This window comes from Paramormyrops kingsleyae, chromosome 9 (assembly GCF_048594095.1).
Source record: "Paramormyrops kingsleyae isolate MSU_618 chromosome 9, PKINGS_0.4, whole genome shotgun sequence".
NCBI lineage: Eukaryota > Metazoa > Chordata > Actinopteri > Osteoglossiformes > Mormyridae > Paramormyrops > Paramormyrops kingsleyae.
Window position 1 is genome coordinate 15,634,931 of NC_132805.1, and position 13,973 is coordinate 15,648,903.

General features: G+C 43.5%; 1 protein-coding gene across 2 annotated transcripts in view; it reads right to left on the bottom strand.

Moving 5' to 3' along the window:
- Positions 1–920: 920 nt before the first annotated feature.
- Positions 921–13,973, bottom strand: part of ephb6 (eph receptor B6) — a 28,066-nt gene continuing 15,013 nt past the window's right edge. Inside the window, exons 6-19 of one of the 2 annotated variants that reach the window (XM_023792758.2) lie at positions 12,305–12,460; positions 9,727–9,998; positions 9,382–9,463; positions 7,558–7,682; positions 7,071–7,233; positions 6,794–6,908; positions 6,652–6,704; positions 5,509–5,625; positions 4,985–5,232; positions 4,467–4,685; positions 4,200–4,349; positions 2,955–3,139; positions 2,548–2,703; positions 921–1,986 (exon numbers count right to left, since the gene is read on the bottom strand). In XM_023792758.2, coding sequence (XP_023648526.1) covers positions 1,881–1,986; positions 2,548–2,703; positions 2,955–3,139; positions 4,200–4,349; positions 4,467–4,685; positions 4,985–5,232; positions 5,509–5,625; positions 6,652–6,704; positions 6,794–6,908; positions 7,071–7,233; positions 7,558–7,682; positions 9,382–9,463; positions 9,727–9,998; positions 12,305–12,460 — 2,147 coding nt within the window. In that variant the 3' untranslated portion in view covers positions 921–1,880. Of the gene's footprint in view, positions 1,987–2,547; positions 2,707–2,954; positions 3,140–4,199; positions 4,350–4,466; positions 4,686–4,984; positions 5,233–5,508; positions 5,626–6,651; positions 6,705–6,793; positions 6,909–7,070; positions 7,234–7,557; positions 7,683–9,381; positions 9,464–9,726; positions 9,999–12,304; positions 12,461–13,973 lie in introns of both variants that reach the window. The other variant, XM_072716421.1, reaches the window with a different exon arrangement.

Consider the following 13,973-nt stretch of genomic DNA (forward strand, 5'->3'; position numbering starts at 1 on the left):
TTATGTGCTTATTTTATTGCATTCTCATTTTGTTTTGGGGTTTAATTAATGTCTGTACTTTTATGAAATATAGGATTAGGTAGGAGCTGGACTGTTACGCTCTGGAAGACAGCTGGGATACTTTAAAATTTCTATCAAAATCTTTCATTTATCAATTAAAAGCTAAGAAAATTCTCACTTAGCCTTCCATGGCTGCTGGTGTGATTTATGCTGGCTGTGCAAGAAATAATCCATGTTTCATATGACGTGTCATTTGTGTGAAATTTTACAACCAGGGTGTTCTTCTTCTTTGATGTCAGCATCCATTTTGTCAGCTGTACACGGTGTACCAATGTAATATCAACTGTAGGAAATGAGGCGAAGTGCCTTTTTAACATAGTAAAAATAATTCATTAATCTGATAGTGCCTTTTGCTAGACTCTGTATTGTGCAAACATGATAAGAAATGCATGCATGTTTTGGAAGGCTGGTGTATCTAATTCCTTGCTTAGGACAATTTCAGATAACAATGCAAAATCTCCCCTGGTTTCATGGTAGCCTCAGTGACTATCATCAAACTGTTCTTGTTTAATCTTTTTGTATGTGGCTGAAGGGATTCTGCTGCTCTGTGTTTCAACTGCATTTAGTCTCTTGATTGTCTCCATAACAGTTGAAATGAAGGTAAGAAGGAAAAATGGGAATAAATAGTAAAGTCTTGTCATTAACGAGTCTAAAATGTGACCTTGGAGCTGCCATCTCACACCCAGTGCTTGCTTGTAGCGTTTGTGCTGACTTCAGAGATCATTGTCTGACATTGTAAGGGAACAATGTGCTGACGTGTTTTATGGGAAAAATGCCTCTTGTTTGACGCTTGTAAGTCAAGGTTATCTAATGCATCCCTAGTCCTTTATGCACCACAATAACAGAGAAGCAGCCAGTGGTTTAAATAAAATTATTACTTTTTATTTTACAAATTTGCGCAATAGATGAATAGTCATGAACATTCCCACAAACAGACACACTCACACATATGGCTCCTCTCACCTGATGTATTTCACATTAACATTGTTCATATTAGTCTGTGACACAAATCTATGTAACATACAAAGAGATATGAATACTACTAGCCTGATGAAGCAGAAAAGTAACCAGATTTACTTCTTGCCAACTCGACATGGCACTGATTCTTATTTACGTCACAGTGATTTTGTTTGTTTGGCCAGTCATCATTCAGAAGAGGTTCATTACCATAAAAAACAAACAATAATGTAAACGATACTCATAATAGCAATGAAAAGATGGACTATACAAGCACTTGGACTGGAAAGCCCCTAATAATTACCTTTTTTATTTATATAATAAATGGAATAAATAATGATAAATAAATGAATGATTAGTGTATGGAAAATGAAAAAGGTTCAAGGAAAATGAGGAGGAGAAATAAGGAGGAGAGGTAAATAAGGAGGAGAAGGTAAATGTGGAGGAGAAATAAGGAGGAGAGGCAAATAAGGAGAAAAATAGGAGAAGATGTAAATCAGGAGAAGGAAAATAAACAAGGCAAATAAGGAAAGGAGTAGGAGAAATAAATGAATGAACCAAACAGCTGTCTTATAGTATTTGCTGCCTTTTTCCCAATCAGCTATTTCCTGTATTTCATGTTAGACCCACACCTCCCAAAGTTCATTCTGATGTATTTTTACACAAGTATTGTGCAAAAATAAGCCTTCTTTGTGTTTTTCACAGGATATACTCTCTGTTTACGGAGATTGAAGTGGTCTATTTCGGAAGTATGTACATGTTTTCACACTTCCAGTCCAAAAGTAATTGTGTTCTTGTTTTTTGTGCATGATGTGCAGATTGCAGGACCCAAGGGCTGGCTGTTTGGGATGGCCAGCTTTCTGCTATACTTCAGCCTGACCCTGCGTCAGATGGATTTTCAGCTGCTGGGCGGCATTGACAATTTTTCTTTGGTGACCCAGCAGATTCACTCCCAGGTTTTGCATGTCCCTGAATGGTCAAGGGGGGGAAATATCAAGTCAGTTTCAGGTGTCGGGCAACAAATTTTTACTACTTTTGCTCCCCCCTGGCTTTGTAATGCTGTAACTGCAGAGTAAGTGATTTGACCAATCCAAACAATCTAAAAGCCAGTAACGACAACGTAAAATGTGGCCGTTCCTCATATAATTACAAGGAAAATTCACAAATAATGAATTTGCACCGTCACTACATTAGAGGGGTGGTACAAATTATTGATAAAACACTTGAGATGCAGTTTTGGTCAATGGTATGAAAAGTGGCCTGAACAAACACAGGGGGAGAGGAGTGCCTGTATTTTTGTTTTCATTGATTCCACAAAATGTCCGTGGTAAATTTTCAGGAAGCTATTTTCTTTTGTTGTAGTTTGTATAACTTGGGGCCCTGATTCTCACATAATACATAGATAAATTCGTAGTGTTAAGCAGGATGTTTACTATATACATAAGCTCACCCTTATAAGCCACACCCCCTAAATTCTGTGTGTGCCCCCCTTCAGTGTAGAAGGGCCTTCCCTAAGGAATAAGGACTCACTCCATGGTTAAGGTGCTGGCTGTTTCCAAACTGTGTATCTGGGCCCTCTCAAACTCCTCCCTATACCGCTCCATCCGGAGGGTGCTCAGCCAATCACTGACAGTCGTTACTGTCGACAGATCTGTGAGCGTGGGGCTGAGCAGCGACTGGCTGGACCTGCTGAACGGAAAGGATCGGAATATAAAGGTCACTACATTCGGAGGATTTTAGGGCAGTGTTTCCCATTCCGGTCCTTGGGGACCAGCAGCAGTCCACGTTTTTGCTCCCTCCCAGCTCCTGGTAGGAAATGTCTAACAGGGAACTGGGAGGGACCAAAAACGTGGACCGTCTGTGGGTCCTTGAGAATTGGATTGGGAAATACTGTTTTAGTGTGAAATCAGACCTGTGGGGGGGCTTTACAGTCTCACCAGCTGTGCTCGGTCTTCAGAGAGGCTGGGTGTCGGATCAGCCGGTCCAGGGATGAGAGGAGAGAGTCAAAACCTGGTCGGTCCTGCCTGTTTGCCTGCCAACACTGTAACATCAGGGAGTGCACTGCAGGGGGGCAGTTATGGGGTGCGGGGAGGCGGTACTGCTCAGCCACCGACTTCATCACCTGGGGGTGTCAAGGGGACATAGCGGACAGATGACACAAGAGGAGCATGAGTGGCCAGGAACACATGATAACATCTAAACACATTCCTCCCCCTCCCCTCAGTTTCATGCACCATGTTTTGTTTGATTGCCCCACACTCATGTCAAGTGCCTGGAGCGACTGAAAGGCGCTATATAAAAATAAATTGAATTGAGTAACACATAGTTGCCTACGTTAAATATATATATGGTAATATGGTGATGGATATAGGGTGTGACCTTCTGCTGGACTAAGGTGGGGGTATCATGTGACCGGGCTTTTCTGTGTGGATTCATTACACCTTGTGCCTAAATCAGCCCACTGTTTGTTTTATTTTTGGGCCCCTAGTACCCCACCCCGGCGCCCTGGCAGAGCGTGGTGGACCTGCAGGCCTTAGCTGCTCTCAGGGACCTGGCCGTACATTCGCTCTGCTTTTGTGTTTACCCCACTTTCCTTTTCTTTTTCTTTGTTTCCCCTCATTCTTTACCAGATCGGCCCTGGACAGAAGCATGATCCCCAAAGAGAGATCCTGCTCCCAGCCTCAGTCCTGTTCCCCTTCCCACTCAGTACTGGTTTCCGAGAGCCATCACCAGTAAATCAGTTTCAGGCAGTAAATGTTCACTGAAAGTGGATATTGGGTGCTGATGTATCTTTTGTACTCAACCACTAGTATACCATGTTCAGGAAAAAACCTCATTGAATTTTTAACTAATTTAATCAGATAATTAAATGAGCTGGTAGTAGAATTTTACAAATACATGGAATGGCTGGAGTGCCCCTGAGGAGAGGTTTGAAGTGGGTTTCTTCTAGCCACCCAGAAGGAAAACAATGACTTTTTAGGGCAGAGAAGGAATTCATATTAGTTTTTATTGTGTTACTCTTAATTTGCAAATGTCCTAATGTTAAATTGTTCATTTGTTCTGACCAAATACACACTCGCTCCCTAGATATATAGCCTTGAACATATCCTTTGATTGCCTAAGACATTTAATCGGTGCTGATTATGGTTCTATGCTGGTTTAAGGATGTCCCGCGCACTCACCTCCTGGTTGCTCATGTCCCAGTATGGCCGCTCACCGTATGACATCACCTCCCACATCAGAATCCCAAAACTCCAGATGTCGCTTGCGGAGCTGAACTTCCGATGCTGGAATGCCTCAGGAGCTGACCACCTAACGGGAATTTTACTGCCCTGGGGGAGCCAGAGGGGAAGAGATGTGCTAATGATCCCCGCATGAGGTAGCGCTCATAAAAAGGTGCGGTCTGCTTGAAGACGTGAGGGCTGAGGCGGTGAAGTGTGCGGACGCACCAGGGAGGCAGTGTAGGTGGGCATGTCATGTTCAAGCCCCCGCATGAGGCGCGACAGGCCAAAGTCAGACACCTTGCACACCAGGTTGGCGTTCACCAGCACGTTCCTGGCTGCCAGGTCCCGGTGGACGAAGCTTCTCTCAGAGAGGTAGCGCATGCCGGAGCCCACCCCCCTGAGCATGCCCACTAGCTGCAGGATGCTGAACTGGTCCAGGTTTTCCTGATGGAGCAGGCGGGCAGGGTTCATATGTTATACACACATCACTGGCGGATAGAAACTGTCAGACTTGTCAGTAGAAATGAGCTTCAACCATCCATCTTTCATGGTTACATCATCTATTTTTTGATATGGAGTATAGTATCATTATTGTCTTAATATTCTGTACTGACCTTTTTATCTGTGAATGTTATTAGCCATTATTAATAGAGGTTTTTAGTCGCCATGCTCTTGGAGACTTTTCACAGTGAAATTGAATAAAGTTGCCTTATGCATTATGGGAAATGTAGTCCTAGACACACCCTGAGAAATGCATCCAGTGGACCGTTCTCCATGAACTCAGTGACGATCCTGTCAGGAGGGCTGCGAGTGATCACCCCTTCTAGTTTTAGGACATTGGGGTGGTCGAATTGGCCCAGAACTCCGGCTTCACTCAGAAAAACCCCCCTCTCCCGATCAGTCACTCCCCATCGCAAAGTCTTCACGGCGACTTGCACCTCTCTTCTGCTCAGGGGGTGGTACCTGCCCCGGGACACTTCGCCAAACTGTGCTGGAGAGCATTAACACACAGAAAAATGGGTAAATGGGAATATTAATTAATATTAAAACATTATTGGTTAGGTACAGTAGAGAGTTGATATATGCATAATAAATAATTGAAAATTGACTGTAAAACCTGATACAGGACAGTGAGAGAGGGGTTTACACACAATGCCACAGACATATAAAGTTACACAGTGAGTCCGGTGGTTTTTATTGCAGTTTAACGTCACCTATAAAAAACCTTCAGGTTAATGGTTCCAATATAAGCACTCCTGGCTCTCACCAGCACCAATGACCTCTTCGATCTTGAGGTGGGCAGGGTCAATCTCTCTGGCAAAGTCTCGCACAGCCTCGCTTGGGTCTTCATAGGTAGAAGGGTCTACGTAATACTTCACCCCCCCTGCAGGGGATGAGGAGCAATGTTATTCCTTTTAAAGTCTTTGTGGGATAAATGGAGGAGAGGTGGTGGGGGGATCATCCTGGTGTTGAGAGACTGTTGAATTTCATGCACATTTAGGGAAGGTTTGATGACATGTTTGTTGTGAGGGTGAAATTGAGACATGGGGGGTGTTTTTCATACGTGTATTACTCATTTAGCCGGATGTAATTGTTGACGATTTGGCATGATCCTGGATTTGTCGTTTTTTCGAAACTCTTGCTGGATGTGTTGTCATAGCAGCACATCCAAATCCTCAAACCTGCTCAGAGCATGTTTGCTCTATGTGAAGAAGGATTAGCTCACACATATATGAAATAAAAGTCATGTTTAGCAGTTTGAAGTATATTTTTGTACTTCACTTTAACTTGTTCGCATTTCCTGCTTGATTGTGCTTGTATTTGATCTGTAATTATGACAATAAAATAATAATGAAACATTGGAAATGTAATACTACATTCAAGTGATAAATACAATAACTAAAAACTACTTGCACGTTTAATTCGTTGGACACTTTTTGCCAGCCGTCTTCAATGGTTTGGACTGCTTTTGATGTGTTTCCTTTAGTACATATTAAATCATTGAATTCATCATACCCTGCTAATAAAAGGTCCTGCTCGGATTGCGTGAAAAATTGTGCCCTGTTTTTTGATATTTTGTGGAAGCCAATGAGAGACTTGCCGATCATGTTTTCTAGACTAGATATATATGGGCTTTTCAAGCAGCACGGGTGCACGCAATCATCTCAGATGAATGTATCCAGCTAGAGTAATCTACTACACAGCTGCGTTTGAAAAACTGACTTATCCCGGATGAGTTTCACCGGCATTAACTCATCCAAGATGAAGCATCTGATCTTGGATGATTTAAGCGATGTATGGAAAATAACCCCAAGGTCTCTTGTGACGTTGTGCTTCATGTGAAAACAATGTTGGTTTTTGCTGACAGTTTTCAATAACATGGGAATGATTATGGAGAACATGCACTTACCTCTGTTAATATATCTTTGTAGTCTGTTATGATAAGGGCTTTCTCTCCTTTTCCTGGGAAAAAAAGGCCACATCAGTGAAAATGCAAACTGAAAACACCTTTCTCACACCAAACACATGGATGCAGGTTGTGATGTAATCACCTTCGGAACATAAACACAATGACAACAGCTGCAATGACCAATAGGAAGGCAGCCCCTCCCATCACGGAGCCAACCATCAGAGGCAGTCGATTCTGGATTTGCATAGAATGTTCTTCTGTTTAGAATGGAGATGGAGAAATAATTACAGCAACAATTATGAACTTACAATTTTACATATATGTGAAAGGTGAACAGGAACACAGCAGTCCATTGAGCCATTAAGATTCTGAGCAGCATTCAAAGAGTGATTCAGGAGCTGATGGGCTGGCATGCCTACCCAGCGGCAGGGTAGTGAAGTAGACGGTGGGGCTGTAGGGCCCAAAGCCCCTTTCATTCCTGGCGCGAATCTGAAACGCGTAGATTGACCCTGGGGCCAGGGCATTGATGGTGACTGTGTTGGTCTCTGTAAACACACTGACAGCGTTGTCGTCGTCTGTGCCCTGACACAGAAAGAGCACCAAACGCTTAATTAATTTTGTCCTCGTGACTGTGTTCTGTTGTTCTATGTAGGCATTGAAGAGCAACTCTAGGGTTACCTGCAGCTTAAGGTGCCTTTGAGAAAGCCTGATTTGGTCTAGTAAAATACCATTTCTATAAATGGCTTCATATATATATATATATTACATACACATATATTTTAGAACACATATATGTATGTGTCTGTGTGTGTGTGTATATATATATATATATATATATATATATATACGTGGCATGACATTATGCTAAGTGGCATGTGACAGTGAGAGTGACAGCATGGTGATTACCTTGTCGTAGAATCTGAGTTGGTATTCCAGGATGTCTCCGTTGGGCCTGTCCGGCTGCGGCCATGACAGGGTGATGGAGTCTGCTGCTCGGCTAAGCTGGTGCAGCATGGGCACAGGAGAGGGCACTGAGAGACAGCAAAGACATATCAGAGAGGTGCGGCAATGCCATGGGCTGGCAGCCAAGCTGTTGACGATGCAGATCCAGGGTTGGCCACTAGATGGCAGTATGGGCAGGTAAAACTGTGGACATCCACTCAATGTAGGACCACTATCTGTAGTCCTTAGACATCACTCCTATTGAGAGCCTACATAGTAACATGATAACGCATGTCTGTATATAAAAAAATGGGCATAAGCTCCATGTGGACAGAATGGTGACAGACCACTTAGAGTCAGTGTTTTTTTCCATGTTACATAAAGCCATCTCAGACAAGCAGCAGAGGAGTCTTCTACATTGAAACCAGAAAGCCAGAAAGGGAACAGAAGGAGCAAACGGCGCCACCTGTCTGTCCTACACTGCTGCAAACGTCATCCACACGCTGTCACGCAGAATGGCGCTCACATGCCGTCTGTGCTGCTCCCCCCGGAGGCCTGGGCGCATTACTGCCGCCGATGAGGGAGAAAATCTTAGCTTCTGCTCTGAATTGCTGGGAAGCGTTAAGCTGCCCTCTGTATGTGCGACGAGGGCACCTCCTGCGATACAGCCTCTCAGATGAATCACCACTCAGTGTCAGGCAAGGACTTTTATTGACTTTCATTTTTTTTCCAAAATCCTCTTCCATGGTATTTTCTTCCTATTTTTTTCCCCAAAAGGAAACCAATTCTCCCAATTTGTTTGAGTCAAAATGCACTTGAATTAGCATTTCTGAGGCACAGCTATGTATTTGTTCATTTTTTTTTCTTAGTATCAAGTTAAGGCTCGTGTCTCAAATTGAGGTCAATGTTTCTCGCTGCTTGCCGGGCTCTTGTATATCACATGGTTCTGGCTGAGTTCCAGCTGCGTTCGTCATCATTTGGGCTCCATCACCTGGGGTCTTTCACCCAGGATGGTAGCACGTCTGTGGTATTGCGGTGTGGCCCGCTCTCTGTAAATCCTGAAATAGGTTCCTTTCTCACTGGGTTTGGATCGTGGTGAACAGAAAGCAACACGGTGGCTGGGAGCCTTGCTCTACCCTCAGGAATTACTGTGGGCTCGCAGGAATTTCACTGAATTCCCACAGTAATGTTTTGAAAGGGTATGGTCTTTTTTTAACTGGTAATGAGGTCACTTCTTTCTGAATTGATGTAAGTGCTATTTTCATGACTTCTAGTAGCTAGTGTGCCCTTTATCTGAAGCCGTTACAGCTCTGAATGTCCTGTGCTCTCTCCGTGTATCTGTAAGCCTGCCTGCCATCCTCTCACGCTGGCCGCACGAGCCCCTCCTCCACGACAACTCGGCCTTTGAGTCTGATGAGAACTGACAGGATATCGTGACCCAGAACCACCTGAGTCCAAAGATCATGAGGAGGGAAGGAAAGCAATACAGACAAGCAAAAACAGCAAGAGACACTGATGGTGAGTGTCAAGCCCATGCCAGCGCTATCTATCTATCTATGGATCCATCGTTTGATAGATAGACAGATAGATAGGCAGATAGATAGATAGATAGATTTTATGTATAATACAATATATACGTTATACATAACATACACACACACACACACACACATATATATATATATATATATATTATACGTAATATACTGTTCTTTCTCATAAACACAGCCTTTTATGCTATTTACTTTACATTCTCAGTGTTCTAGCCTGGCCCCTCCTCACTCTCACCTGATTGGCTGGTGGTGAAGTTGATGCTGGCATATTGAGGTGGGTAGGGACTCAAAGCCGATACGTCATTTATTGCTTGAACCTGTTAATAAAAAACAGAAAGCAGACCAACTCTGCCCATTGATACATGCTGTGGCACACAGTGACATAGAAGAAAGAGCACTGCATTCCACTTTGTATCGCTTCAGACTAAATTCACTTAAAATGATAAACTATAATAAAATTATGAGTGAAAGTCTCTTTGAATTATGATATCATTTCATACATTACACTGGTTCTTTCTCTTTCATGCAGCCGACTGGTTAAGGATACATGGCCCAGTTTTGGGAATCATGGGTAATGTACCTGTATGAGGTAGGTGACCCGTGTGAGCAGGTTGTTGAGTGTAACCTTAGTCTGTTGAAGGCGTGTCTGCGATGGGGTGTAGCTCACTGCTTCCCCACACCATGAGCACACTCCCGGGGACAGCATAGAGGCAGAGGGGCAGATTCGGCACACAATGGTATACCACACCTCTCGCCGACCCCCTGTGTCTAAGGGTGGACGCCAGCGCAGGGACACTCCACCTTCCCCGCTCTCATACTCCCAGGAGAGAGACAGGGGTGCCGATGGAGGACCTGCAGAAGGTGGAGGAGGTTTAGGAAGAAATGGCAAAAACACCAATCAGTTTTCATCTGACGAATCACTGGAAAGCCCCGCCCCCAGCCCTTCATTAGACAACTGGATAGTTGTTACTTGGTATGACTACCTTGTGATGATACTACAGTAAATTTCAGGGTATAGGTGCCTAGGCATATATTAACCCATTACAGTTCTGCCCCTTTCTATCGTAGGTTGCCTTCAATAAAGCATAATATTACTTTATGGATAAATATATCAAGGTCTGAAAAGGAGGCTTCCTTCCTCACTATGATCCTTTAAACCCATCCATCCAACCACTATCTCTTGAGTGACGGGGGCAGCCTCCTCCCGGGTGGACCTCCCCAGGGAGGCATCTAAGAGGAATGACTGTGTAGATGGAGTATAGATGGCTGAAGCACCTCAGCTGGTTCCTTTCAATGTGAAGGAGCAGCGGCTCTCATATGGAATGTCTGAGCTCCTCACACTAACTTTAAGGCTGAGCCCAGACACCCTGTGAAAGAAGCTTGATATCCACTGCTTGATTCTGCAATCTTGTTCTTTCGGTCACTACCCAGAGCTCGTGACCATAGGCAAGGAACGTAGATTAATCAGTAAAACAACGGCTTCGCCTTCCGACTTCGTCACCACAGCTGATCCGTAAAATGTCCACAAGAGTGCTGATGCTGCACCGATCCGCCTGTTGATCTCCCGCTCCCTTCTTCCATCACTCATGAACAAACCTTTCAGATAGAGTCACATCAACACAAAACCAGAAACCTGCATGTTTTTATACAGCAATATTTTGTCTAATATTGATACTTATTGTGGAGACCTTTGCTTGCTATGTTTATACATTTAAAGTAATCTCTATATTTCACAAACACATGCTTATATATACACACATTAGTAAGTACACACCTTCTTAGCTGATCCATTACACACCAGGTATTTACACACAGACACACCAGTGAAAAAGTTTACGTAGGGCGTCCTTGTTGGATGTCTATTGATGTGAACTTCACAATGATCTACTGAATGTTTATGTCTGGGCTGTTTTTTAGCCATCACTTGTGAATAACTACTTACAAGTACAGTTTGTCCTAGGGCATGTAAACTCATTCATTCCAATTGTTTAAAACAAAGAGCCATTCACTGGTTAAATGCACTGCTACAAAGCCATAACTAAAAGACTAGAGATCATATGCAAATAATAAAGGAAAGTCTTATGTTGTCCCATAAGGGAAGTTGCTAGACAAGCCATCCTTTGCCTACCCGAGCTAAATTTCATTCTTTGGTAATTGTCATATTTTATTCTGTCAAAGGATGCTTTATATTTTATTGTTTTATTTATTTTTTAATAAATAAAAATAAAAATGGGAAATATTACCTTTGTTACTAGATGTCTCAGAAATGTTCTGTCACCTATTAAAATTAATGTGTTTCATGATATGCGGGGGGGGGGGGTGGTTGACTAAGGTGTAGGCTGGGTGTGGCTCTATGCCTTTTATCAAGTGGTTGTTGGTTCAAACCACATGGCTAGCAGTACAATCTTGCGCTCATCCCCAATAGCTCCTGGGAGACTGCCTAACCCTGATGTCTATAGTTCAGTTGTACCTCACTTTGGACAAAAGTGTCCAGTAAATATATGTGATGTTCTTAGGTCTGAAGTTTCTTATTTTGTGAAATCAATGTTTTTTTTTCTATTGTGATATAGAAACATATTGCATTGCTTCTTATACAGTATAAGGCCACAACGTGTCTGCAGTCCATCCCAGAAAATACAGGGCAGAATGTGGGGAGGCACCCTGGATGGGATGCCAGTCAATCACAGGGTTAGGGACAATGGGAGGTTTTTAGATGTCAATTCATAGAATTTGGGTTTTGGGCTGCAGGAGAAAAGTTGTTGGACAAAGGAAGTAGAAACAAGCTGAAAAACAGAGACACAGAGCCAAGATCCAGATGCTGAGCCATCCAAACACCCAACACTGAGCTGCCTGAAACGTCGATCTATGACCATGAAATGATTACAAAATACTTTAAAAACGGTGACCATTACTCTTTGCAACCATGTCCCAGATAAGTAGTCACAAGGATGGATAGATGGATGGATGCATGGATTGAGGATGGATGGAAACAATGTATCAGTCGTTTGTCTTGTTTTCTGCTTTGCAATAAATATCAATTCTGTTATTAATATCTCAGAACGTTGTTCCTCACCAATCTCTATCAGACACATGTGAGCTCTGAAAGCATGGCGCTCCACAGCAGCAGCCGTTAGCCCTGCCCCCCCATTCTGTGTTACCTGTGCAGGCTGTGTCGTTGGCATCATTAGGGGCTCGGTAAAATCCGCTTCTGCACTCACACATCCTGGACCCTTCTGTGCTGGTTCTGCTATTAGCCGGACATGGGGAACAGGGCAGCGACCCTGGCACGGCCTTGAAATGACCCACCTGGCAGCCTGCAAGGAGGAGAAGAGGGTCAATTAAAGGTCAGTGGAAATCTCTGCTCGGGTTAATGCTTCGAAGTGGTAAAATATTATCACACTAGAAGACCCTCATGATGAAGTTTCTCCAGGCATGTGCCTGCCTTGTGTAGCGCTCGGTCGTTACATTACAGGGCGAGTACAGAGCGGTGTGCTCACAGCTACAGCACTGGCTCAGCCCAGCTGACGCTGCTTGCACATACTCCATGATGTTTGCACAGAGCTGATTAGCTGTTAGCACAGAGCACTTCCTCAGCATGTCTGTTACATACCTATCCATCGAGTGCTATTTACTACATTTAAATTTCTTGCCCTCACTGGATCAGCTAATTAGATAGCAGTATTGATTTGTTTTCATGCTCATTTAATTAGCAATAGCTTATTAGAAATAGCTCTGTAAGGAATGACTGGTCCAAATGGTGGCATAACTACCTGTATTTTAACATTGTGGTTGTTAAATATCCTTGCTGGTACAAATATTCTAATATTAGGTGTACTACAGAATGGAGAATATACACATGGCATGGTTTTAATGACACTGATGACTGGGTCCTTGTACCTGCCTGTGAGATTTACACGCCCAAAGGGTAATACTGCGGCATTTCCAGTGACCTTCTTCTGACAGTCCTTGAGTCTCATGAGTGTGATCCTAAGCAGCGGCTGCCCAGGGCAGGAGGGGACAAAGGCATTCAAATGACTAAGAGGCTTTCCCTGTTCTCACTATTTTTTCTGACTTTGGGAATAGGCGATGAAGAGGATGACAGAAGAAAGGAGAGAGAAGAGAGGCCTGCCTTCATCTATCATTCATGCTGTTGAATCACATTACCGAACGTGTTCAGATACGACTGTGATAAGCAGCAAGATGTGCCTACAAGACCACTCTGATTGGTACCACTGCATCTGACAACACCAGCTCTACTTCAACTCTCTCCCCCATCTTAGCCAATCAAATTGCTTCTACTTATGGCCCTCCCCTTTGCCTCCTTGCTCCATGAGCCTGTATCCTGCTATTTAGTATGGACCCTCTCCTTTCGCATCCCCTTATTAAAATTTGATTTCCATCAACATTCTATGAACAACATGCTGGGCATTTCAGTTTGGGAATGTTAAAGTGACACCTTGGAGGTTTGCATGCCAATGAAGAGTGGTCTGACAGAGAGAACCGGATGCTGTGGTGTACATGCGGAGACAAGAGGGAGGAAGAGAGGAAGGAGAGGGAGAGTAGGGGGGTGGTGGTGGATGGGCAACACTGAGTATCAGAGCTGGGGAAAAAGGAGAGCGAGATGGCAACGAAGTGTATAATTTGGTGCTGACATGGTACTTGGAATTTAGATCACTGACCCAATTTCTCTCTCCCTTTCTCTCTCACTCTCTCTCTCGTTCACTCTCCTCCCTGCTCACTCCCAGCATTATAATCTTTCTGACACAAAAACACACAATTTGTTTGTCTTTAACATATTTATACTGTCTTAAAAGCACATGTGTACCA